Source organism: Oryzias latipes, chromosome 2, assembly GCF_053564925.1.
Source record: "Oryzias latipes strain Hd-rR chromosome 2, Olatipes_Hd-rR_3.1".
Taxonomy (NCBI): domain Eukaryota; kingdom Metazoa; phylum Chordata; class Actinopteri; order Beloniformes; family Adrianichthyidae; genus Oryzias; species Oryzias latipes.
Window position 1 is genome coordinate 39444826 of NC_136238.1, and position 27962 is coordinate 39472787.

The 27962-nt window shown below is 45.5% G+C and overlaps 1 protein-coding gene across 2 annotated transcripts in view; it reads right to left on the reverse strand.

Moving 5' to 3' along the window:
* The window catches only part of ahr1b (aryl hydrocarbon receptor 1b), a 46539-nt gene that overhangs the window by 8896 nt on the left and 9681 nt on the right, over positions 1–27962 (reverse strand). For both annotated transcript variants that reach the window (XM_078930202.1, NM_001104678.1), the window contains 8 exon segments: positions 25244–25350; positions 19443–19532; positions 9345–9468; positions 9060–9199; positions 6103–6311; positions 5573–5682; positions 4602–4743; positions 3199–4528 (listed from right to left, as the gene is read on the reverse strand). In XM_078930202.1, coding sequence (XP_078786328.1) covers positions 3199–4528; positions 4602–4743; positions 5573–5682; positions 6103–6311; positions 9060–9199; positions 9345–9468; positions 19443–19532; positions 25244–25350 — 2252 coding nt within the window.

A 27962-nucleotide genomic window follows, 5' to 3' on the forward strand; every position in this document is an offset into this window, starting at 1 on the left:
TACACGGTCAGTGATGTAACCTCCGACCAATACTGTATGGTCCACAGAATCAAAGGCTTTAGCCAAGTTGGCGAACTCCGGGTACACAAAGTTTGATTGGAGTCTAGATCATTTAAGTCTAAGTCACAACCCAAAAACTGTTGTTGGAGGGTTGTATGCCAGTACACAACCCACCTTGTATACAGGAGTGACCCATGAGTGTCTGACAGTTCCCTTGAGACTCCTCCGGCCACCTCAAGGGACATCATAAACATAGCTAGCATAAATAAACACGAAAAAAGCTCTTGCGGACAAATTCTACCGGGATCTATAAGCAGTTGACTTATCAAAAACTTAATATTCCCTCATTTTTTCCCCGTTTTTTTGCTGTGGAAACAAGTTTAATGCTTATTATTAAGATTTTTTCATGCGTTTCAATCCCAATATTTGTCTGCTTTTATTCTATAAAGCCATGGAAGTATAAGAGCATGTGTGTGTGTGCTGCAGTTTTGGAATCTGTGACCTTAATCGCATGAAGCAGGTCAGGTCAAAGCAGCAGCTCTTAGACCTGAGGTCACGGAAGACGGGGAGGAATAAAGGCGAGGAGAGAATTTGTTTTCTCAGGCGCTTTAACTTTAGCTCCACATCCTTTGGAAATCACATGATTCCACTGCTTTCGCTGACTCACCACGGTGACTTAATCCTGCATGAATGATTGTGGCGTCTATGGCTTCTGCTCACAGCACAGACGTTTGATTATTGATTTGATATCATTTAGATGTTTACTCCAAACCGATCTACACAAATCCTCGCTTATATAAGCCAGAAACTGTCATTTACCCCCCAAAACAGCAGAAAAAATACACACACACAAACTCACACGTACATTAGACCTGCACAATAAAAAAAAAAATCCCAAATTTATTGTTGTTGCGACATCAAGCTGTGCGATCCGCATATCGCAAAAGTTTGTGAAATTGAGATAAATGGTTTCCTTAGATGTGGTAAAACTATCTTATGTCAGCTAGAACTATTTAACGAATCCAATAAATCTATTTATGCATATGACCAATCGGAGGGACGCCTTTAAATCAGCCCTTCGATCTTAGATGCTCACCTCCTATGTAGACGAGGGTCATTAGGAGTATCATTTAATTAATGTTGACAGACATAAATTAAATTTTACATGACAGACTCTTATTAAAATTAAACAGTCTGTCGCAGGGTAGAGTGTCCACAATCACACACCCACACACTCACACATCTAGGGACAATTTAGATTTACCAATTAACCTATGAAGCAGGTTTTGGACGGTGCAAACATGCAAACTCCACACAGAAAGGTCCCCCCCCATTGGTGTTCTGGTTCAGGTCCCCCAGCTGGGACTTGAACCAGGGGCCTTCTTGCTGTGAGGCAAGAGCGCTAACCACTGCCCCACCTGCTGCAGTGAAAGAAGTTTTGCTATTTGTTTCATGTGTCGCAAGTAATATTGTCATCGCAATATAGATCAATAATATGGCAAATCACGGGTTTTCCTCATATCGTGCAGCCCTAACATATATTATACTTTACTTTTATTTTTATACCATGGTCCGGGTGAATAATTGCTTCTGATTGGCAGCTGGGTGTGCGTTAAAAAGTGATATACCACAGGATAACCGCACGGTGAAAAAAGAAGTTCCGGTCACCTAGCTTAAATGTTTTGTATCACTGCGCCGGCTTCTTTAAAACAACCTTTTGCTTCATCATCTGGACAAAAACAAGCAGTAAGAGGTGAACTTTCTATCTGAACTGATGCTTTATTCAACCCATCGGAAAGATCAGCATCTAGATATCGCTTTATATAGAAGAATCTTGACTGCAGTGGTGGTGTGGCGCGACGCGGACTATTTTGTACGTGGAGCGGTGCGGCGCAACAAATAGTCCACTTTTTGTGAGAAAAGTGATCCAAATCAGAAAAAAAGAATTAAGGACTAAAAACTGGTTTATTTTTATTGCTTTTGTAAGTGACTATGGTATAAGCGGGTTAATGGCCTTCAAAGTGTGCATTATCATCGGAGGACGGTTCAGGCTTCCACGGCGTGGGTTAAATAGTGATATTGCACACATCGTCGGCCATTAACCCTTACGGATTTGTCCTCAATCATGAGAAAAACGCTACAAAAGGGTCAAAGGGTTAAAGGGTTCAGCTTATTTATCCAACTAACGTGACTTTTTGAGGCTTCTCCAAAGACGATCCTAAAGTCAGACTGATTTCTAAATAATCAGATTTCTCACAGTTTTTATTTTTTGCTGCTTTCTCTGCCGACTTCCTGAACGTAGCTGTAAATAAAGATGTATTTTCAGCATTAAGAGGCCTCTGATTGTGCGGGTTGTCAGAGGAAGCAGCGGAGGAGTCTCTCCGCACGCCGTCTCCCCTCCCCCCCTCCCTCCAGCATTAGGTAATGATGACAGTCAAATTGTAGGTCAGCAGTGCTCATGCCTGACTAGCCCGCATGCCAGTATTTTTCTTTCAGCGACGCCCACTGACCCTGAAGAACAACAGTGGGGGGGTGGGGGTGAATGGACGCCTGCTGGGGACCAGCATCTCCAGAGCTCGGCCCGGCCTGGCCTGGCCCGGCTCGGCCCCTTCTATTCATCGCTGCGTCGGTTCTCGCTGCCGGGTTGGTCGCTCAGGTTTCATTAGGTCTCCTTTGTCGTCCCGGAGTTTGTTTTTCCTCTTTCCACACGAATGCTTAGAAACACACGCGGGACAAAGACGCACGGCAGATGAAGGCCGCTGAATGATGCTGGCGAGGTAAACGGCAGGACGGTTATTTTCCGCCGTGACAGCGGCGGTGGACATTTCGGTTTGGGTTTTCTCTCGTCACGTCCCTGTAAACTGTACACATAAAACATTTTCTTCACGCCAACCAGATTCGTTTTCGGATCTAAATGTTTCGCGGTTCTGACCCATTTCCGTGTTCCCCTTGTTCCCATAACATGTCTGGTCACATGACTGCAGCACACGCTGAGCCCGCCCCCGGCGTCTGTGTGCTGACTCGTGAAATGATCCGTCTCAGTGACAGCGCTGCCTCAGGTTTGTTAATGCTCGCTGAGCTCTGAGGCCGCGGGTCTTTGCCAACCCTACAAGAGTTCGGATCACTTAGAGGAGGCTGAAACGGGCCTGACAGAGGGAGGGGGGAGAGGGGCAGACTGATCGGATGGCGCCGTCTTACCTTGCAGTGTTGCGCGGCGTCGAAGGCGCTGTAGGCCTCCGTGGACGGCAGGCCGAGTTGCGGTTCCGACAGAGCCAGCAGCTGCTCCAGCTCAGCGGCGGGACTGAGATTCCGATCCAGGTGGCTCTGCAGCTGGTAGTTCCAGGTGGCAGGGTTCTGGTGGCTGCAGAGGTCCGGTGCTGTGAAAGAACCCAGGCCGCCTCCTGGAACTGGCGTGTAATCCGGGTGGACGAGCTCCACGTTTGGCGGGAAAACAGTGTGCCCGTTGGGGAGGCAGGATCCGTTCACGGGCAGCTGGAGCGGGTTCTGGAAGCCCAGCTGCGCGGTTCTGGTGCTGCTCGGCTGCGGCTGTGGCTGCAGCTGCCAGTGCTGACTGGGCTCCATCAGAGGGTGGAGCGGCGGCTGCTGTCCGTTTAGCTGCGCAGGTTTCATCTGAGGATGCGGGGGGATGCGGTTTCCATGGTGATGGTGGTGCTCTGCTGGTACCAGCCAGGGGTTTTGAAGAACTCCAAACGGGTCACCGGTGCCAGCTGACCCGAGGTGGCTGGGCGGAGCCTTCAGCAGCTCTGCAGCGCTGATATGCTGCTGCATCTGCTGCGACAGCTGGATGATGGGTGGGAGGCCCGGTGGGGCGGCGGGCTGCTGGGACCCAGCCTGGCCAGAGTTCAGGAGTCCGGCCCCGCCCCGGCTCTCCTGCTCCTCCCTCTGGTCGCCATTCTCCAGACAGTCCTGGATGTAGGAGAGGATTTCGTCGTTGCTGAGGAAGTCGGTGAGGGTGGGGATGTGGGAGGCGTCCAGCTCCACCTGGATCATCCTCTCGTCCAGCAGCAGCAGCTCCAGGTCCTCGGCGTTCAGGCCCAGGTTCTCCAGGGCACTAAATAGCTCGCTGTTGGAGCACGCCTCCCTCCCGTCCAGAGACAGGGAGTCCAGCGTGGCCAGAAGTGGATCGAAGCACGCCTTACCGTCGCACGCCACCGCTTCCCCGTTGGAAGCCGCGTTCCAACCGGCGCTACTCAACATACCGTCAAGTCCATCCGAGCTGCCACAGAGGGCGCTGATGGACATCTTGGGCTCAGGATCAGGCTGGCAGACGTACACCGACTCGTCCTGACTCATCAGAACCTCCAGCAGGGACTTTGGGTTCAGCTCCTCGGAGGAACTGCTGTCCGCCTTGCTCTTCTTGGTCTTCCCGCCTTTGGCTTTGCCCTGGCAGGGGTCGGGGAAGCCGAGCAGCGGATGAGCTGTCTGGTAAAGGAGAGCCTCCCCCGTGGCGAAGGTGAAGGGCAGGTGCATAGACCTCTTCCTCAGATGCTCGCCTCCCTCCTCCTCCCTGCAAAAACGACCAGAAGGATTAAGAGAAAGAAAAAAAGAGGAGAAAAAAAACAGCAGGGATCGGCTCTTACGCCAAGGGCCTCTGGGTGGCGATGATGTAGTCTGGCTTCCCGCTCTTGTAGACGAGCCGCGCGTTGGCCTGAACCCACTTCCATCGGTTCTCCTTGGTGAGGAGCCGGAAGACGGTGAGGCCGCTCTCGCCCGTCTTTATCACTGCAATCACATCAGACCGCGTCACCGCGGCTCACGCTCCGCCGCACCCCGCAGGCGTCCCATCTGCTCAGCCGGCCGTGCCGCACGCGGATGTTACAAGTCGTGTTTGCACACACACGAAAGCCGCAGAATCTGCAGCCCTTCAGCAGGAAATGGACCCAAAAAAAATGAAAATGCCTGTCGAAGCTCAAAGATTTCCTCTTTATTTTTAGCGTCACGTTTTTTGCAGACGACACACCGCTGTTGGTGCGGCGTTAATGCTGGTTAATCATTTGACTGTTTTCAGCTGCCGGCAGAGCCCAGCTGCACGCGTTCCGCCCACTGTGTCCGGATGAGCTCAGTGTTCAACCTTTGCCTCGGTGACAGGCCTGCAAAAAAAACCACAGCTGGAGTCCAGAGTGCTGTGACACCAGAACCGGCGCTGTCAGGGCTGCAGCACGGAGTCTGACAGTGAGAACTACAGCGGGTGCCATGAGTTTCATCTGCAGGAGTAAGTGGTGGGTCTGCAACCGGCGCTGCTTCTGACGCCTCTGCCGGACGTGAAAAGGCTCCGCCCACCGCTCACCCAACCACTGAACCAAAAGGTAATCGGGTTGACTTGACACCTGTTTCACGCCTCTTTGTTTCTGAGTTTCCGCTGCTCGACTACATTGATGCTCAATGTCAACATGTGTGTGTTTCACGGGCACCATAGCAACGACTAAAGAGGTCATCTGGTACACGAGTTAAGTAGGGCATCAACAACACAGGCTGATGAAGCAGACATTTTCGGGAGGGAGTTCATGGTTGTTGAAAAAAAAATGAAGAGGGATTTTTAGCTGCCACTTACTCCGGACGTGGTTTTCGGCGCAGTACAGCATATCAGCGGCGTGGATGAACTGATATCCCGAGCCTCGCACCCTCAGCTCCGCCTCGGTGTAGCCCAGGACGATTTTACCCCTGGAGAGGCAGGAAGGTATTATGTAGTTAACACACTCTTAACCTTTAACACCACAAAGTTAACGCCAGAATTAACATTCTTGGAATTCCTGTAACATCTATGCAGTTAGCGTCAAAGAACTGATTCTGACAATAGTAAAAAGTTTACAACATTAACGTAAGATAACCGATTCTGACGACAGTAAAGTGTTTAGGGGAAATAACGGTTTCTAATTCTTGAAAAAGCAGTTTGTGTGGACCCGCTTATACTATTGTAATAAACTGTCAAAATGCATATTGTCGTCAAACTGCTCGACTTTGTGTCAGAATCTGTCCAGAGTTTTTTTTATTGTGGTCAAAGAGTTCTGGTATTTCACTGTCGGCGACCACTCTGCTGTTTTAGGGTCGACCTCTCAGAGAGGGTCATCGGGCATCACGTACTTTGCGTCACAGGCCATGGGGGTGAAGTCCAGTTTGTGCTTGGTCCTGAAGATCATGTTCTTGGTGCGGATTTCCAGGATAGCCGGAGGCAGCAGGGGCGTGGCAATGGCGAAGAGGGCGAGCTGCGGCGGGGGCGAGCCCCTCTCGCTGTCGCTTGGCTGGCGGCTCTGACCGTGGAGGAACTTGAGTCTGCCCTGGATGTTCAGCGGCTGAGGAGAAATGGATTTAATGGGGTCAGTGTGTCACTGGCTCATCAGGAAGACGGCGGACACAAATGCGTCCTTTGTGCGTTTTCTCAATCCTCTTCAGTTGTATTTACTCAGTTGGCTAATGTAAAGAAGCAAATCCACCGCAGAGGAGACCATCAACCCTCTGGGGTGCAGGGGCGACCTTTCTCCTGGTCACATGACCAAGTTTCAGGCAGCTTTGTTCGTGGTTGAACCCCCCATGTACCCACACGTCCCAACAGAGACTCTGTGACCAGAGGTTCAGACAACATTCGAGCATCTCTAGAAATCTTTAGCTGAGACGACACCCTTTGAACTTTAACATCACCCACCAGCAGAGGTCAACCCCTCTCTCCCAACGTGGCATTTCGTGTGAAGACCCCCACCCCCACCACCACCACCTCCCCTCTTTCTCCCACTGTTAGTTGTGCCTAATTGACCTTGGTGGGTTTGAGGGCCTACAGCCGCAGTGTCAGGAATCTGGCCTCGAATAGCAGGAGGGATTATGACTTATGGCTCACGCAAACACGACGGGAGGGCGAACGAGGAGGTTCAGCCCCTCCACAGGTCTCCAGAAAACAAAGATGCCTCCTCGACTCTCAGAAACATCAAGAAAACCTTTATTTTGTTTCTAAATTGATCCAATCCTGTTGTTTTAAGGCTGCTCCTGAGCCTGGTGGGATTTTGTCACACTGACCTAGACAAAAAGTCAACGTAAACGCACGTTTCTGTTCAAAACTCTTATGTAGCTACACAGATTTTTTCCACCTGGGGGATCTACATAAAAAAAAAAAAAGAAAGTTAAACCATTTGAACTTTGACCAATCAGGCACTTGGATTTGATTGACATGCCAAACATTTAATAATTGATCATGGCAGAGAAATTAACAATTGTGTTTTGTGTCCGGATGAGATTCTATGACATCACAAGATTAGCGAAGTTTGCATCACTTTTCGACATTTGGCACCAAACCTCTTCCAACTGTAGGTAGTGCTCCTGCGCTAGTAAATGGTGGCAAAAAAGAAGAAGAAGCTCCTCCGTGTTTCTCCAGTGTGAACACCATGGACTAAATGCGTGTTCAAGAAACCGGGTTTAACGTATTCCTGAACGTGTGTAACTAGCTGGTGTTTCCGGAGCTTAAAGCTACGGAAACACCAGTCTTGGCAATGCGTGTTCAAGGAGCCTCTTCCAATGAAAACTCAACATAAAGGCATGCAAACTCTCTTTCAGGCTTCCATAATCAAAACTCATGTGTTCATGCGGAGTTACGCATGTTTCTACGACCATTTTCTGAGTGAAAACCTTCTTCTATCAGCAAAGGCACTGAAGATGAAACATGGTTGGGTCTTTCAGCATGACAACAATACCAAACACGTTGCCCGGGTAATGAAGGAGTGGCTTCGTTAAAAGTATTTCAAGGTCCTGGAGTGGTCTAGCCCAGTGATCCCCAACCTTTTCGTCACCACAGACCGGTACAACGCAAGACACGTTTACCGCGGACCGGGGGTGGAATTTTCTCTTTAGTAATAATAATAACAATAATAATAATGAACGTAAATCCACTGTGTAATCATGTTCAACTTTATTAGCGGTGTCCTGGTAACGTCACACCAACAACAGAACATCACAAAAGCAACACAGTTTCTACCGCGATACACTCTGGTTGCTATGGTAAGTGTGACGGATATGACAGAGAGAATCCGGTCACTTTTCAAAATAAAACGTTTTTTTTCTGGGAAAAAAACCCCAATAAAATCGAAATTATTTTTTCTTTCTGTGCGTCCCAGTGCCAAAATTTCGGTGCCAAGTGTCCCGCGGCCCGGTGGTTGGGGACCACTGGTCTAGCCAGTCTCCAGATCTCAACCCCATAGAAAATATTTGGAGGGAGTTGAAAGTCTGTGTTGCCCAGCGACAGCTCCAAAACATCACTGCTGTAGAGGAGATCTGCATGGAGGAATGGGCCAAAATACCAGCAACAAGGTTTGTGAAAACCTTGTGACGACTTACAGAAAAAACGTCTGACTGCCAACACTGTCATTGCCAACAAAGAGTATATAACCATAGTATTGAGTTAAACTTTTGTCACTGACCAAATACTGATTTCCACAATAATTTACAAATAAATTCTTTAAAAATCAGACAATGTGATTTTCTGGATTTTTTCCCCTCATTTTGTGTCATTGTTGAGGTTTACCTATGATGAAAATTACTGGCCCCTCTCATCTTTTAATTCACGGAAGTGCCAACTGTTTGAAAATGGATCATGGCAGAGAAATTATAATTGTGGTTTGAGCCTGGATGGAATTCTGTGACTCCAAGTCTTTCAGCTTTTGGAATAGAGCTGTGAAAAAAAAAAAAAAAAGCCTTGGGCAAGATTAGCAAACTTTGTGTTGCTTTTTGACATTCCACGCTAAATTGCAGGTAGGAACCTACAGTTCTTGAACGTACATCAGATGCCCTTAGAGGGTCAAACGAATCTTCCTGCTCTGAACTTCGGCACCATTTCTCCAACAGCTGGAGCTCACAGTCCTGACTAAGCAAGAGCCAGATTAAAGGCGTTTCCCCCCCCCCCACCACCACCACCCTCAGGTTGTCTTAAGGCGGATTACAGGAGTGCATGGTGACCTCTGATCTCCACACAGTCGGCAGCACAAACAGACACACAGTGGGATTCAGTTTCAACACAAAGCGCCAACGACAAAAGAAAAAAAATCCACAAATGTTTTTACCAGGAAGCCGGACGAGTTGTCCAGCAGACAGCGGAAGCGGCAGACGAAGGCTCTTTCCAGGAAGGAGGAGTTTTCTGGGGGAAGCTGCTCGGGGTTGTAGCTCACTGGGCAGGGGGAGCTGCTGGACACCAAGTCTCCACCTGGAAACATTTTTCACAATAAGAGCATATGTCTGCTGCACATCAGAAGGCGCTGATTCATCTGCCGTGGAACCGTGCTTGAATGTCTGCAGAGAAGGTGTGCGTGCACGGCTGACTGAGCGCAGTGAGGTTTTGGGAAACAGACCTGCCGGCTCGATGGGGGGTCCCGTGCTGACCGGGGGGTTGAGGGCCCAGTGCAAGTTCCTCCTGAACTCCTGCTGGTCTTCAGTGTGGATCAGCTCAAACACACTCTGGTGCATGACATCAGTCTGACAGGAAAACACAGTGGGACCCCAGTTTTACTTCTCACCCTTCAGCGGGAGTGAAGCACAGTTAATGAGGACAGGAAACCTCCAGCGCCGCTTTTAGCCCAACGCTTCCTACATGACACCATCACTCCTGACACTTAGCAATCCACATTAAATCAAGAATTGCTAAAAATTAAAAATTCCCTCTATAAACAAATGTACTGGATTTTACTGCTGCCTCTGTATCTGCAGCTCACCACACCCTATTAAAAAATCTATCTTATTTATTTCTAAATAATTAGAAGAGCTGTTTCTGATGCTGATTTGCTAAATTTTGTTCGTTTATAAAGACTAAAATTTGTGCAAATTTAGATCTTGAACCTTCTCTCAAGATGTTATGTTAGCATTAAGCTAGCTAAGCAGCTTGCTGTTCATATTTACGCACAATAAACCGCCTCACAGAGGCAACATTACGGAATACATTTTTTGCGTTTCCTGGACCCAAAATGTTCACCTTATTGTCTTGTGTTTACAGCTAAATCAGTAAAATCTGAGTTTATGAAATTCCTACATTGGTATTTGCAAAAGCTGCCTCTGTATCTACAGCTCAGCAAACCGTATTCCTAAAAATCACAATTAATGATTTTATTTTGGATAGAGTAGGGGTGTGACGATAACCGCATCACCGCGGTGATGACCACATCACTATTTTAGTTTTTTGTAGGTAGATTTTATTAAGACGAGGTTGTTTACCCCCCCATATATAGGAGGATATAAGAGAGTCTAGTAGAGTTTGGAAAAGATACAGAAGTTTAGACAGTATAACCATTTTAACAGAGTTCACTCGTCCAACTAAGGACACTGATAGGGAAGACCATTGCCGGACTATCAGTTTGATTTGGTTTAAATAAACTGCAAAATTTCTTTGAATAAATCTTTATATTTTTGGGTAACTGTGACTCCAAGGTAAGTGAATCTACTGCGCTCGACTTTCAGAGGGAAACTCTGAAAGTCCAGATAGGTCTTTACAGCTGCGAAGTGCAATAGCAAGAGGTTCTATCGCTAAGTTGAAGAGTATAGGGCTCAAAGGGCAGCCCTGTCGGGTGCCACAGTACTGGTTAAAGGGGCTTGATGTTTGGGAGTTAGTGCGAATCCTTGCAGTGGGCTCAGAATACAGTAACTTGATCCATAGATTAAAGGCAGGCCCAAAACCAAATTTTTTCAGTACAGCAAGCAGATAAGAAAACTACATTTTCAACATAAAGCATTAAGCTATCAATGCGGTTTGCCATTCATAAAAAGACACAATAAACCGTCTCATAGACGTATAAGGAAAACATAGTTTTTGTGCTTTTTGAACCAAATATTTTTGTTTTACCATCTTTTATTTAAAGTTATCATATCACAACATATCTTATCACAACTATGCAGATGATACTCAGATCTATGTGTCACTGACAACAGGTGAATATGGGCCGGTGGATTCACTCAGCCACTGCCTCCAACAGATCAGCGCGTGGATGCAGAACAACTTTCTCCAGCTAAACTCAAACAAGACCGAAGTTATTATTTTTGGCCCACAGAAACAAAGAGAAAATGTCAGCAGCTACCTTCATTCTCTGTCTCTAAAACCCTCAAATCAAGTCAGAAATCTAGGGGTAATCATGGACTCTGACCTGAACTTTAACAGCCATATCAAGTCAGTAACATCAGCTGCATTTTACCATCTGAAAAACATTGCCAAAATCAAAAACATAGTCTCAAAGCGAGACCTGGAGATACTTATTCATGCATTTGTCTCCAGTAGGTTAGACTACTGTAACGGCCTGCTCACCGGCCTGTCCAAACGAGCTGTAAAACAGCTTCAGTACATCCAGAATGCTGCTGCTCGAGTCTTGACCAGAACCAGGAAGTATGATCACATTAGTCCTGTGCTCAGGTCTCTGCACTGGCTCCCTGTACCTGAAAGAATAGACTTCAAAGCAGCTCTGCTTGTGTACAAGTCTCTCCATGGCCGAGCACCAAAGTACATCTCTGACATGTTAGTGCCATATGAACCATCTCGTACTCTGAGGACCTCAGGGGCCGGCCTCCTGTTGATGCCCAGAGTCAGAACTAAACAAGGGGAATCAGCGTTTCAATATTCTGCAGCTAAAATCTGGAACAGCCTCCCTGAAGTCGTAAGACAGGCCTCTTCTGTGTTCATGGTCAAATCTAGACTAAAAACATTTCTGTTTAGCCGTGTATATGACTGAAAGGTCCTACCTGCACTTTTCTTTCCTTTCCTTCCTTTATTTTTAAATCAATTTTCAATTATTTTTTTTTCTTTTCTTTTAAAGTAAATTTTACGTTGATTATTTCTCTGATGTATTGTGATTTTAATGCATTTTTCTGTTTTGTGAAGCACCTTGAATTACATTGGTACGAATTGTGCTATACAAATAAACTTGCCTTGCCTAAAGTTAAAACAGTTTAAATCTGAGTTTCCAAAGCTCGTGGGTTTGATTTTGCAACAGCTGCCTCTGCATCTACAGCTCAGCAAACAATTAAAAGAAATTCTATAATTTCATTTTTCAGATGGTTAGAGGAGTTGTTTCTAATGTCGAATGGCTAAAATTTTTTCCTTTATAAAGAACGACATTGTCATAAATGTAGATCTTTGACCTCTGCTGCAAATATTCTGTTAGCATTAAGCTAGCTATTCAGTCAGTTTGCCATTCACAATTACACAGAATAAACTTTCTCACAAAGGTAAGTTAACTTGATTTTTTTTTTTGTCTAATATTTACAGTTACAGTTGGGGCGACAGTGGCTCAGGTGGTTGAGCGGGTCGTCCAATGATTGAAGGGTCGGCGGTTCGATTCCCCGCTCCCACCAGCCAAATATCGTTGTGTCCTTGGGCAAGACACTTCAACCTCCTTGCCTCCAGTGTGGCCTCCACTGGTGCGTGAATGTGCATGGATGATCCCGGTGATGGTCAGAGGGGCCGTAGGCGCGAAATGGCAGCCACGCCTCTGTCAGTCTGCCCCAGGGCAGCTGTGGCTACAACTGTAGCTTACCATCACCAAGTATGAATGAGGAGTGAATGAATAATGGACACCATGTCAGCTCGTTGAGCGTCTGGAAAAGCACAGATAAATCCAACCCATTATTATTATTATTATTATTATTATTAGTTAAAATGGTCTAATGAATCCCTTTCTAATAAACTGTGTAATTTGGCACATTTATTATGAAATGCGTTCACAAGCACTGATAAAACACAAATGTGATTGTTTTAGCTTTTACTTGGTAACATTTGCAAAACAATGCTGTCCTGCTAAGAACAAAAACAGGCGATGAATTATTTAAGAGGTCTGTTTTTAGCTGTGAGAGATTTCATTCCTAAATCTTTAATGATCCAGAAATAAATGTATTTTTTTAGACAGAAACACAATTGTAAAGGTTTGCTTTGCTGGTGCAACTTTATTGAGGATATCTTTAAGGACAAAAGTCGGTATAAAGCTGGATTTCACACAATTATGCCTCCTAAATCTGTGATTAAAATGGCCAGGAGTCTGCTGAAAAAACAATTTAAGCCTTAGACACATGTAGCCATACTGCAGTTAACCTATACAGGTGCTACAGATTTTTAGGTTGTCCGGGCCTGTGGAGGGTCATAGGGAGGTGTCGCTGGTGTGTAGCAGTTTCTTTGAGGCCTTTTGCATCTGGTAAGTGTTTTACGAAATATTCATAAAGTTAATCTAAGTTGCATGTGCTTATGACGCACGGGTGAGACTGTTGTACAATGTCCTTAATGGCATACTCTAGTCATTAGAAAAGCATTAGTCACAGCTACCCTTATGGCTAGATACAGGCTGTCTGGGGGTGAAGTATGGGTTAGCTTGTATGGGCTTCAAAGGAGCACGCACTTTTCACGTGAACAGCACTTATAGAACCAGCAGGATTGAGGGGGTGGGTCAAAAGACCCTCGTGTTTTGTAAAGGTGTTCGCTACGACCTGTCCCCTCTACTACACGACAGTACGGTACGGTCCAGTCCGGTATTTTGAGCGTTTTTATTATAAAATGGACCAATTAAGCTGGATCAAACCGTACTAGTTTTAGCTATCCCGTTGGTTGTAGGTCCATAGTAAAAATGTGCTGGACCAGTTAGGATGGAGCTACTGTTAAAACTGTTGAAGGTTGTTACGACAAAAGAAATCAGCTGTATTCATCTTTGCCACATTAAATGGTTTGTTTATACGACGTACCAAAAGCCAAGCGGAAATAAATGAGCTGCTGGATGACCTCTATTGCTGTTGTTGTAAGCCTCACCCTGCATGTGCCGTGACGGTCCAAGTTTAGTGGAAACGCTCACCTGAATAACCTGGGCCATTCTAAACCAGACCGGTCTGCTCAGTGGAAATGAGGGACAAGGAATCTACGACCTTGCAATGTTGTGGAGACAACCTATGTGCCCCATAAAGGTGTGACCATTTTTTTTTTTTCTTTTTTTAAACTTGTCCTGTCCAACAGCTAGGCAGGCAGATGAGAGCTGAGGGCCTCTTGTGTTGGACATATTTTACTTTAACAAGAGGGGTTATTAATCTTCAGACAAACCAAAGGTATGTCTGAATAAACCCCTTTTGTAATTGAGGCCAAACTTTATTAATTTCAACCATGTTTGGAAATCTTTGGTGTTGGACCGGACGGAAAAGGAAAGAAGGGAAGAAGAGAGAGGGATGTTAGAGAGGGGGGGGGGGGGGGGAGATAGTGAGAGGGGGGGGGGGGGGTAAGACCATGAATCAGCATAGAGCAGACAGGTTTACTGGTTGTTTATCATTACAGTACGGTTCAAATGTAGTACAAAAAGGGCGGGGCCTGTTCACACACACTCAAATGTTATCAACACACCTGCTAGCTGCAAAAATGTCCACATGTCAACATGTACACAAAACAGATAGTGTTCACAAACGCATACCTATGCCTTTAAACCAACAAGTGTGAAATCTTTCATTCATTCAATCATGCAAACTATTAGTGCAAAGGTGAGCTAACACCTGTGCTCAGGTGAGTGTTTATGTTCTTCTAAAATGAATGGTGGAATGTGAAAAGAAGGAGGAGCGCCCAGCCACCCCCACACCCAGACCCCCGCCGCAACAGCAGCGGCAGCCGGAATCCCCCCAACGCCACACGGGAACAGGCAGGGAACAACCGCCCCCCGGGCGACCAAGACCGCCACCCAGGCCAGGGGCAGCAGGACCGCCGCGAGGCCCCCAGAGCCAGAGAGCAGGGAGACGCGGAGGGAAAGAGAGCGCCGCCCCAGCCCAACCAGGAAAGCAGCCCTCCCGCCGCGCCGGGAGAGCCCAACGCAGGGCCCCACCGGAGAAGCACGCCCACAGCCCCAGACGAGCACCCCACCACCACCCAGGAGTTCCGGGCATCCCCCCGCCCCAAACCCAGGTACGAGCCAGGACCCCCCAAGGGAGACCCGCTCCGCACTCCAGGCAGCCACCCACCCGGCTCACGGTTTGTCCAGGGAGGAGCAAGGCAGGGGCCCGCCGCCCCCGCCCAGGAGGGGGGAACCCCGGGGAAAAAAGGGGGGCCCACAAGGGGTGTTGTACATATGGCCCGACCAGGCTCGGCCACTGTTGGAAGTTTGGCGGGGCCCAGCGCTCAGGGGCAAGGACCAGGACCCACCCCCCAGGGACACGAACACCCCCGGCTCAGGTGTAATGTGAACCCCCCCACCGCGCGGAGAGAGCACCGCCGGGCCCAGGAAGCCGGCACCGAGGGGACACGGCCGCCGTCGCCAAGGGGCCCGCACCCCCCACCAGGGAAGGGGTAGGGGACAGATGGACCCAGGTCCCACCTTCCTTGCAAAATGTGTGTGCGTGTATGTGTGTTTGACAGGGTGTGTGTGTGCATGTGTGTGTTTATGTTGGAATGCATATATTGAAGGGGGAGGGGTGTGTGTACTAAGGGGGGTGCAGTTAAAATTGGCGAGTAGGGCACTAAGGGGACATCTCCTGATTACTCACAGTGATGTCCCCTCACCCTCCCCACCAAGGGGCCCTAAATGTCTAAGGTGCGGTTAAAATTGGCGGGTAGGGTGCTAGGAGGACATCTGCTGCTTGCTGGCAGTGATGTCCAAGCACCCCCCCTACCAAGGACCCTACATGTCTAAGGTGCAAATAAAACCGAAAGAGGGGGGGCCCACTCCATACGGCAACCATAGGAGGGGGGCCACTGCCAAGTAGCTCCCCCCCAAGGTGCATCGCAGGCTAGACCCCCCACCCCCTCACCCTAATATGAGGTTATATGAGGAAGGGGGTAAGTTGGGGACAGCTGGTAGACTGTCCCCCGGTGGTCAAACAGCTGTCACCCAGCCCCCCCCCCCAGCAAACGGGCCAGGCCCACCCAGCCTAGGGGCCCCATCCCCGGAGGCGCCGACACCCCAGGCCCGGCACCATCCACCCCACACAGAGAGAGAGGAGCCAGAAAGCGTCGCCCCCCCCCGGAGCAAGCCCAGGCCCCCACCCCCATTTTTTGCCGGCATACAGCCCACCTCTAAGGTTGGTTATGACTGAAGGTCCTGTCACACTTCCGCTACGTATTATTTGCACATATCGCACGGATGAAAATTGATCATACGTGAATATACGTGGAAAAAGTGAGAACAGTTATAGTTCTTTTCACATATGTATCAGGACGAATCAATCGTAGTAGGAGTACGAATAAACCACACAGAGAACAAGTATATCAACGTAGAACATGAAACGTGCAAGATTGTTGCGCTGTTAGTGATTGAAACTTCAATTACCTAATTTTAACATGATATCTGCGCCGTATACCCGATATAAAAGTTATACATCATTGTTACATCGATTAAAAGTCCGTCAGACATACGTGGAACGGTCGTAGAAAGCCACAAATTTGCGTGTGCACCTCACAAAAATCACGCACAACTGTAAAAAATTCACGTAATTGCATTCGAACTACGTTAAATACGCATGAACTGTGCAATTCTCAACCAACCAAAAACTTTGAAGAGCTAAAAAAACAAATTCACATAAAGACCCATCAGCCAAAACCCTTGACGGACATTGCTGCACAGAACGCAAGGAACACTTGTGAATATATCATGAATGTATCACGAAAGACCAAACTTTCATACTTGTAAAATGCACAAAACATACTGTACATAGCGGCTATGCCTTAAGGCTTTAGCCTTCATCTATCACATCTGTATTTGAAAGAAACCTAAAGAAAAGCTTTGAGTGTTGTGCAAGTGGGAGTAGGGAGATAAGTACACCTGTAAGAATCCCTTTAACAGGACTGAAGTACTTCTAGCGGAGGGTTTTCTTGTACTTCCACATAAATTTCAGGTTTACTGGATATCCAGAATAAACGATAAAAACCAACTGCTGCGTTCATATTTTGGTTTGTATCCCATGTGTTCTTCCAAAAGACTTAAGTTCATACGTCTATATACATGTTGGAGCCATGGTGACTTAGTACATTTGCCTGGAGGGTTGCTGTGTATGTAACTAGACCAGCAGGACTGAACCTGAGGTTTTCCCTCCACACACCAATTAAGGCACCCTTGAGCAGGGCCCTTGGCTCTTATAGTTTTAGTAGAGCTACCAAGTAGCCACAAGTGGATCTGTGGCTTAAAAAGTAATTGAAAAAAAAATAGAAGTTGTAGTTTCTCTCTCATCATCCTAAGCTGTTAAATCCACTTTTTGAATGTTCTGAAGGGTCTGTTTGATTTTGTTTGCTTTGAAGTGGAGCCAAAAGAAATCCAGTGTCGCAGAACCTTTGATTCAAATTTGTGGAACCCAGCCAAAGACCAGTTGTGGCTGCGATGTTGGTCGCTCGGGGCGGCCGTGAAACCGGCTTTGGACTGGGGCAGAACTCACCCTCCCGGCGGGGAGGAGTCAGCCGCGGGTCACCAGAAGGAATGTCGACAGGCTCAAGTGTTGGCTGAAATGATTTTCAAACATTCCTTAAACTGGATCTGGACTTCACACCCCCTGGATCAGACCACAGTTTTTTTTTTAGTATCTTCGGGAGAACTTTTTTTCCAGAAAACGGAACATTAAAGATGAAATAATTTACCCTATTATAATAATCAGTGGCATGGAAGCAGCTGACATGTCTTCAGCACATGATCCAATGAGTGATCTTCAGCCTCCATCTTCTAATCTGAGGGCATCTGAGCAGCTTCAGCCATGATGGAGCTCCTTTACGTCCCCTTCGCTCTTAATGTCAAGGCCTCGTTTATCTGCTCTTGTCGGGCGAAGGAGCGCCGCTGTTTCCAAACACCGCATTTATTACAAGACGGGTCTGTTTGCTCAACAACAGGTGACGTCCCTCAGGTGGACGGGGAAGTGGGCGGAGAGTGTGTCAGTCAAACAGACAGACAGACAGACTGGGGTAAATTGATAAGCACATTCTCCTAAATGAGATTAGACTGAAGGAAGCTGTGCTCTGTTGTGAGGCTAATGGGATTACAGCTCCTGCTCCATATGTGCACGTCGTCAACCCTTAGAGTGGAGAGGCGCCCGCTCGGCGCTCCCAAAACTGCAAAATCAAGTCCTGCAGGAGAACCCTCTTCTGGAGATGGATGCTCTAAAATGTTCCTTCCTGACTCTTTGAGCGTTAAATCTGAAATTTCAGACAGGACCGGTACTTATGGTACCGGAACACATATTACTTTGTGTTCCTGCTGTTAATTACTAATAATAATAATTGATACTTTATTTATCCCACAATGGGGAAATTCTTCTCCGCATTTTGACCCATAAGAATAACAACAACAAAAAACGTGTTTAATTATGAAACACACTTAAGTGTGGGCATTATTACTATTTTCTGCTTATTTTCTAAAAAAGAACAGTGCACCATATATTCCCTTTATGCTTATTGATGTTAAAACAATAACACGCTACCCAATGTTTGGTTGGGTTTTATTATGAGTGTACGCACGCGGCTAACATGTAGCCGTGTCGGACTCTGTTTTTTTTTTTACACGTTACGAACAAGGTTGGCAGTTAGCATAGTCAAAGTAATGTTTGTTTTAGCTGTATCGGTCTGTTAACGCGTTAAAAACAAGGTTGGAGTTACAGGTATTGTGATTAAGCTAACGTAGATAATGTGTAGCGGTGTCGGACTGTATTTTGTTTTTTTACATGTTAACAACCAGATTGGGTGTTTGCCTAGTAACAGTAGCATTTGTTTTAGCGGTATCAGTCTGTTTTGTTTTTATTTTTTAAAAACAAGGTTGAGAGTTACAGGAATTGTGAATATACTAACGCGGCTAATGTGTAGAGGTATCGGAATATCATGGACCTATGACCTATTATTGTTAGTCTTTCTCTATTAGGGGTGGGTTAATAACCAGTTTTTTTTGCTAGTTTTTATTGAAAAATTTACAACTTTAGTAACTATTATCCATTTTACACCTGAATGGATTATATCCATCGTTTCTTCCACTTTTAAATGCTTTGATGTATTTGTAGGAACTCTCTTTTTGAGCTGAACCACTGACTCTATATGAGAAGCGGACAGGGTCCATGTGATGTCAACCACAGAAAATGACCTATATCCTTTTACCGCAATACGCCATGTTGGAGCCAGATGTCAAATAGTTTCTATGGAAACCACTTTCATCAATCAGTAGTGAGCTTGTTGGAAGGTCACACCCCTACCACTTGAAGTCTATCAAAGGCTTTGAAGGAATGTTGTGAGACCACAAACTTTTATTGAGGTATCTGATTGGTCAGTTTATAACTTGAATAATTTGTGCTACCGCCAAAATATCCTTAAAAAATGGGGATTATGTTAAAGCTGTTATGTTAAAGCTGAGTACCAGCTATGGAATTATGGCTTCTTGAAGCCAGCAAGTACTTTCTGTTTGGATTGAGAGGGGGGGGTTACACAGTCCAGTTCTCATATACAATGATCCGGACCTGCAGCAGATCTCATCAGAACGCGGTGTGCAGCAGAGTACCTGATGGAAGCCCAGGTAGTCCTGAATGGTGTGGGAGCAGAAGAATATGATGCCTTCAGCCGTCACCACCAAGACAAAGCCGTTGAGAGCCTGCAAGGAGCAAACATGGAGATCCATCATGTTAAAGAAAAGAAGATCTTTTTTTTTTGGTTACTCCTAAAGCCCTGTTTTAGGCAGATAAGTTAGTATTTCATCTCAACCAATACTTCCAAAATACTATCCATCTTTATGGAACAAAGCTCTCTGATTCAGAAGGAAAGAAATGGGACATCTGGAAAAGAAAGATGCAAACAATAGGAAGCAAGGATGAGAGCCCCCCCAGGCAGAAAACGAGTGAACGTCAGGTCAGAGAGGAACCTACTAGGAAGAGGATGACTAACACCTCCGTCACCGCTCCTACTCGTCTTGGTTGGAGCCCCGGGGGCTCCGGGAGGAGGTGATGACACAGTTTCACAACACGGCGTAGAGCCAGCAAACGCCCACACCTTGGTGGTGGGGAGGAGGACGAGGAGGAGGTCTCAGCAACGGAGCTCTCTTTATCGGATCGGACGCGTGCGCTGGCACAGTCATCCTCGCATCCTCGTTTAGTCGTGCTGAGGATCCACCACGTCGTGGCAGGAGGTCACGGCGCTCCAACCATGCCTCTGAGCTGAGAAGAATCAGCTGCATCGTCTACACATGAACGTCATGATGATAGCGAGGAGTTTGCACTGATACTCGGATTTACTTCTTTCCTTTCGGGTTGACTTGGATTTGGCGTCCTCGGAAATCAGGAACTTTGTCTAACATTGTCCTCTAAATTACTAAACCCTTAGTTACAGAGGTGGAAATGGGCAAAAAATAGGGCAAATCTCTTCAAGGCACGCAGTATCAAGGTCGTAGAGTAGACCGTTCAATGGAGAGCGAATATTGTAAAAACTTTTCTCTACGGGCATGCTGTAGGCGACAGGTTGTAGCGAACGCTTAACCCTTATGCTATCCTATGGGGTCCAGATGCCCCGTTTCTTACATTGACGTGTTCTTCCTACCATGACAAAGGTGGATAAAGGTGGAAAGATTTCATGTAATCCATGGACACCAGTGAAGATCACAAATCATTGAAGAAAAAAGGTTCAGAGCACTGTCTAGTGGGTCTAGATGATGTTAAAGTGCCTTGGATAGCACAAGGGTTAAACAACAGAAAAGGGCAAAGCGCAAGTGATGTACAAATGTTATCATTTTTTTAAACCCCTTCAAATCCTGCAGACCGTGCAAGGAGCCTGCTGTTTACGTGATAATTGAGCCTGACTAATAAGCTGCGTTCATTCAAAACGTCCAGAGTTTGAGTCTACACTGTGATGAAGAATTCGTCACATTCGTCAACCATGAACACATTTTTGGAAAAGCGCCCAGTAGTGAATTTGACGCGTTGAAAGAGAGGCAGGCGGCCGACGCAAAATTTTTGGACGAATCGCGTTGGCTGCAAATGCAGCATAAAAGAATTTCACCTCCACAGTCCAGGCGCCAGCACTCACACCTTACTAACAACTAGGGTTTGGTGGAAAGCCACTGGATTACAGCATCAGCTGTGCAACATCCATACTTTGTGTACTTTAGGATTAATTTACCAAACTCGAGACAATTGAATGTTCCATTTTCATGACGTTTCTAAAGGGAACTGCAAGACACACCTGCGCTCCTCTTAAGATGCGGCGGCTGCTCTCTATGACCCTCCACGGCCCCGGGTCTACCCCACTCAAGGGTGCATGTGACTAAGGTTTTAAGGAAGAACAGCAGAATCGAAAAAAGATTCCCAAAAACACCAACAAAATCCTGCCTGGTTACATCCAAAAACCTCTAAGGGCATATTCAGACTGGGAAAATCATTCAGTCTGGACCGAGACTGCTTAATTTGGTCCTGATCGGGTCCTGAACCTTGCGTTTGGTCTGTATTCAGACTCCTGTCAAGCAGACTTTCCTGTTCCAGACTATAGCTTGTAAACAAAACCATGTGACTACAAATCTTCTGCAGAACCTCCCAGCAAAAGATTCTAGTTTAGCGACTTGATGAATCAGAGTGATGCGTACAACGCTCTGAAAAAAGGCCGACATGGTTGTGATCAGCGTTACTAGTTTACTTCCGCTTGACGTGGCTGCAACGGTGTAGAGCAGATTGATATGTAAACAAAGTACCTTTGCCACATTAAAACAACTTTCCCTTTATTCTGTCATGCTGCCTGATCATCACACTTTGTTTCTGGAAAAAAACAGTGTCCCACCCCCCACCCTTTATTTTTGAAGCACCATTCAGGCTCCTGAACCTTTTAAAATTACTGGAGAAGTTACATTAAGTTGAAAATAAACAGCATTTTATTTCCCCAATAGAAACGTATTGGTTAAGACACATGCATTTTTTTAGTTTTTTCTTATACTGAAATGTAGTTTGTTGTGGATATCAGACAACGTTGACTGTCCCCTCTATATTTTTAGTTACCAAAATAAAAGCACCATGAATTTGCTTTGGTAAAAGCCACTTATATCTGAGATACAGTTTCAGTGCTCAACAGTGTGATCATTAAATAAACTGAATTTGACCATTTTATTACAATAGAATACATAATGAAATTCAGGTAGAGTTTTTTCAAAGTCATCTTAAAAAAAAAAAAGAAAGAAAATATGTTACGGTAAAATATCGGGATACGTATCGTATCGCCAGACTCTTGCCAATACACAACCCTACTCAGTCTGATTGGAAACGAACTGAGACCAACTCCAAAGATGGGTCAGCGGTTCCTGGTCCCAGACCAGGGTCTGACTGGGTGTATTATAGGGTTGGGCGGTGTTCCTTAAATTGGCAGTTGACGATGCTTACAGTAAAACATCGGGATTGACGACGATATCTTGGGGGGGAGGGGTATTTTAAATTTTTCGTTATTATATCCATTATTATTCGTATTTTTACTTTTTTTATTTTATTTTCCAACCGATGACTCATCCGCGATGAAAAAATAATGTCCAGTATAAACTGAGGGAAGTGACTTTACCAAAAGTAATAAACAAAAAAAGCACTGACCACACGGAGTAAAAATTAAAATGATGAGCGAACAGGCGCTTTATAACCATAACATTAATAAAAGCACGTTTAGAAGATCGTCTCATATATTACCGAGCTACCAGATACCTATGTATGTGGCACCTTGGCTTGTTTACAGCAGAACTAATTTCTTCTTCCGGTATTTCAAACACTACTGCGCATGTGCGAATGATTTATTCCGACCGAAAGTGTGACCATGTGAACATTTGTTAAAATCGGAAAAAGTATTTCTGGGCCCATTTACACGGATGAATTCTAATCCGACCATTTATCCGATCAAGATATTTTGCACATGTAACCGCGGCTTATGGTGTCGACTCGCAGCGTGGCGGGGGCGTGGCATCACGATGGTGTCTCTCCATCGTGATGTCAGTCAGCCTACATCGGGACATCGGTATTAAGACTAAAAATTTGCTCTGGATTATCGGGGGAAACGAACTCTTGTTCACTTTAAGGAAACCAAATGTGTCCAGTCTGAACACACTGTGTGGATAAATTATGTGGATACATTTTGGAGTTAGCTAGATCTAGAATGCTGCTCCTCGTGTTCTGTCTGGAGAGCCAAAGACAAACCACTGCGCCCCAATCCTTGCTATTCTTTAGTTCATTTTAAGATTCTTCTATTTGTTTTCCCGTAGCTCTTTGAGTTTTTTTCCCATTCACCCCAGTTCGATGCCTCTGATCACAATCAGCTTCTCCTGGATTTACAGAGTTCTCAGTCTGTTCTGAGCATTTGACAAACATCCTCATCGTCCATTAAAAAAAAATCTTCTTAAGAGCCATTTGAGAAAGAATGAGAATCTACTACAATGTTTTATTTTACCTTTTGACTTTTTCAATATTTTCTTATGCTATACATTTTACTTTTTAATCGTTTTATCCGTGCGTTGCTGTTTGATGTTTGGAGTTTTGACCGCGGCCATTACTGGATTAAAGATGCAAAGGTTTCATTTAAAACGTTGAAAAATCCATTTCAGGTTACATTCCTTCAGGATTAAAGGCAGATAAATGTAAAGCACATAGACGTCCGACAAAAACACAGTGACCGTGACGACAATTGTGGAGTTCAAACGGGGAACGAGTATTCAGGTCAGGTTTTGTAAGGGAATGCAAAAACCAAACCAGACGATATTAAACAGAATCCATCAGGCAGATTAGGATTAGAGATTATAGATTTAAACACTGGAAAGATGCTTCAGGCCGCAAAACATGACCCCACCCACAACACATAAATGCACACAGATCCAGTGTGCAGAGTAGCACACAGGCTGAGTGTAAATGTTTGTGTGTGTGTGATGGATGAGATAAGGACTCAGAGTTATGTGGAGTTTATTTCGAACGTTTTATTTTTTTTTTCCTGCAGGAAGAGGAAACTCGGACAGGAAGGAGGCTCTGCTTCCGCCTTTCACCTGTCGTGTTCTTCATGGCTGTATTATTGCCGCTTTGCAAACACACAATCATGTACGTTTTACAACGCAAGCACATACTTTCAAGCGCTTTCATTGGCATTGGTCACGCCATCAATAATTCACGCCTTCACCGGGTCTGTATAATTCATGGCTCGCCGTCTGAAATGGAACGGAGCAGTCGAGGGCGGGAGAGGCCGCCGGTTGTCAGGTCGAGTAGGTTAGGTACCTAACGAATACATACCAGGTCTCTGAGACCACCCACAGGGCTCTGATTAGTAGAAACAGGGCTTATTAACTGGCGTTTGCTACGCCCACTTCAGGAGTACTCCAAAAATAGGCGGGACAAACAGTTTTGTTGGGTCCACCTGCCACAAAAAATAAAAAAACATGTCCCTTATTTTAAAAAAACTGGTGATATGCGAAAATGCCCCTCCCCCGCATCCCCTATAAAACCAGCCTCTAGTGGTTTTTTAGGTACTCCAACATTTTTTATCTTTCAATACAGAAAAAAGGGTATAAAATGGGACAGGCTTACCGATAAGAGTTTCCTCCGCCCAATTTGGTAATATTCCAAAAATAGGCGGGACAAACCATCAATTAAAAAAAAAAAACAATTAAACAAGCCCCTTATGTATGCGAGAATTTCTGAACAGTTAATTAAAAGTAATTTCTCCCAACAGGTTTGATGAACAGAAAAGGCAGTTTTTGACCCAAACAGGCTGTAAAAACATTTGTTTTTGATATAAAGTTTCATTTTTTAACATGAGAGTCGTTAGCAAAACGCCCCCATTTGAGTTAATTAATTAATTCAGATTTTTTTTTAAATAAGAGCTTTGTAGGGGGATGGGCTTATTAACTGGAGTTTGTTCATCCCAAAACTACAACTACCACCAATTTACAGATAAGAAAAGCCACGCCCCTATTTATGCGGAATTTCTGGAACATTGAATTAGATTAAAAATCCTCCCTACAGTGTTCAAAATTAGAAAATTTCGACACCAGGATGTAAAAAGCTTTGGTTTTGCTGTAAAACTGGACTTTTCAACACGAAAGTACATTAAAAAATGACTTGAAACCAGCCTTTAGTGGTCATTTGAGGTACTACAACAATTTAAACTTTAAAACTTTTAATTTCGAATTAGAACTTAATTTTTTACTTTGAATATGTAGGTAATACCGTCTCTATGATGAAGCAGCCACGTAAACATCAGAAGCGTCCGGATGTTAAAGAGGTAATGGAGGAAAACGTCTAAATAGAAACCAGAGACCTAAGATGCTCGTTTTTCTTCTTAAACAGTTTTCTTTTTAGGGTCACTCACCTGCAGCAGCAGCTCGCCCTCGGGGATTTGACCGTCTGCGGCCGCTGCTGCCTTAAAGCCCCCGTCCTGTTGGGTGACGCCATTAGGGGGCTGGTCCTTCAGCGCCACTGCAAAAAACAAGAAAGGACTCCTGAAATTGAGTCACCAAGATGGAGCTTCGATGACAGTAAAGGAAAATGTTCATTTAATAAAGCCCAGAGGGAGCAGTAAATCTATATCTAATTTCATCTCAAACATGGAGAAAAAGCCATGAAATGAAAATTTAAAGTCACATCTCTGAATCAGTGTTTCCGGTCAAAACACAATCATGTAAACTAATGATCGCTTCTGATGCGCCGCCAGACGTTTGTGCGCCGCTGAGCCGCCCAGCGCAAACACAGAGCAGAGAGGACGCGGGCCATCAATAATTGAGAGGCTGGCGGGCGCAGGGAGAACTTAGCGGCCTGACGTCAGCGGCGGCAGCAACAGCCCGAGGCGGCCGTGAGCGGGAGTGGAAGAGACGTGTTGGCACAACTTAGAGTGAGGAAGGAACAACAACATCCCATAAAACCTTCACAACAGAGGGGAACACAAGCACGGAGGAGAACACATGAGTGCGAGGAGCCAATCAGACGCCTGTGTGTTTCTCTGTTAGCCTCATTCATTAAACACAAAAGGAAGAAGCTGCATCTGAGCCTCAGATCTGCATCTGATCTGCATGTAGAAGCTCAGAGATTCACGATGCTAGCTTTAAAACATCTCAGGTTCTCCTCGAGACGAAACAGGTGTCCATTGATGAGACAGCAGCAAAAATCCACTGACCAATCTATCCATGGATCCATCTGTCCAAGAATCCACGATAAAAACAGCCGACTTCTTCATAAAAGTGACATGGTGCTGCTCCTCAGAAACTAATTATCCAAGGACCCTTCCATCTATTCGTCCATCCATCCATTGATGTATCTATATACCCATCCATCCATTAATCTATTCACACATCTATCCAAGGATTTTATCCATCCATTGACTCATTCATCCATCAATGGATCCATCCATCAATTCATCCATTAATCCATCCTTCCAAAGACTGTATCCATACTTTGAATCATCCATCCATCTATGAATCCATCCATTTATCCATGTATCTATCTACCTATCCAACCATCCATCCATCCATTAATGTATTAATCCATCTACCCATGGATCCACCTATTTATCTACCCATGGATCCATCTATTCATCTACCCATGGATCCACCTATTTATCTACCCATGGATCCATCCATCGAAGGATTCTATCCATCCATGGATTCATACATCGTCAAAGGATCCCTCCATTTATCATTGTTCCATTGGGTGGCTGTGGTAGACCTCTGATTGAAAGTTTTCAGGTTTAGTACCCGCCTTGCCTGCCCACAAGTCAAAGTGTCCTTGGGCATGATGATGAACCCCACATTGCTCCTAGTAATTATAGGTTGGCGCACGTGTACAGCAGCGCAGCTGTCATCTTTGTGTGTGTGCATGGGCGAATGGGACTGTGACTGTAAAGTGCTTCACCATTTACCATCCATCCAATCTGTCATGGATCTATTCATCCATCCATGGATTCCTGCTAAATGAATAGGAAGAAATGGCAGCAACCCTGGTAAACAAGTTTATGTCTGTCCATGGATGGATGGGTGGTTCTTGAGAAGCATCATCTTTTAAAGTCTAGGAAGGATGCAGCTGCTTTCACCCAGACATGGATATTGAAGTATAACTGGACCTTTTTGGAAAAACAAAACAGCTTTCATCAATGTTTTGTTTAGAGAGGAACAGCAAGAACAGGAAAGCTCCAGACACGTCTAAATATGTCCTGATTTTATTCTCTGTGGGTGCACACCTGTACGTTGCATCTGGGACACACGCTTGCAGCAGTACCTCATCATGAGCACCTGAGAGTTCACCTCCACCACACACTTAGATGAGGAAACCAACCGACAGCGGTAAGTCTGTCCTGGGGGACGACAACACACATCGCCCGTGCAATCCTGCTGCTCATCCACCCACCAGCCTGACATATTCACAGGGGGGGGGACTGAGATGAATTTTTCAGAGCTTTAGAAGGGGCTGCAGCGAAAGAGCATTGTCTGCAAACTGTGGCGTGTTTGTGTGCGCATCGCTTCAAGATGTCCCTTTGAAATATTCATGGCGGCCTTTAAAATAAAACCCCCAAATATGAAGCAGGCACATATAAAAACTGCAAGGCCAGTGGTGAAAGTCCCAGCTTTTAGATGATAGAGGAAACTCTGTGATTTGGTCTGAAGGTGGTCTTGCAGAAGGGGATGGCTCTCGGCAACCATACAGGTTTTTGTGCCTCTGAGCCTCCTTGATGTGTGCAGCGATTTTCAGTTCTTTAACCTACAGTAACATTTCTAATTATCCTTAGCAACCAGTGTTTCTTTGCTCTGTGTGCGTCTCTAAACACAGTGTCACACAGCCACTATGTGCAGTTGGCGCATTTTCCACATACGAAATTTCAGTCTTTTGAGATACATAAGTGGTGATAATTCGTGTGTTTTTTTCTTTGGTCATTCGTTGATGTGCTCAGTTGTCCGTCGAAGGTTTCGGCCGACGAGTCTTTACGTGAATTTGTTTTTTTTAAATGTTCAAAATTTTTGGTCGGTTGAAAATTACGTAGTTTACTCTTATTTAACGTAGTTTATACTGAATTTTTACGTGAATTGTGCTATTGTGCGTTA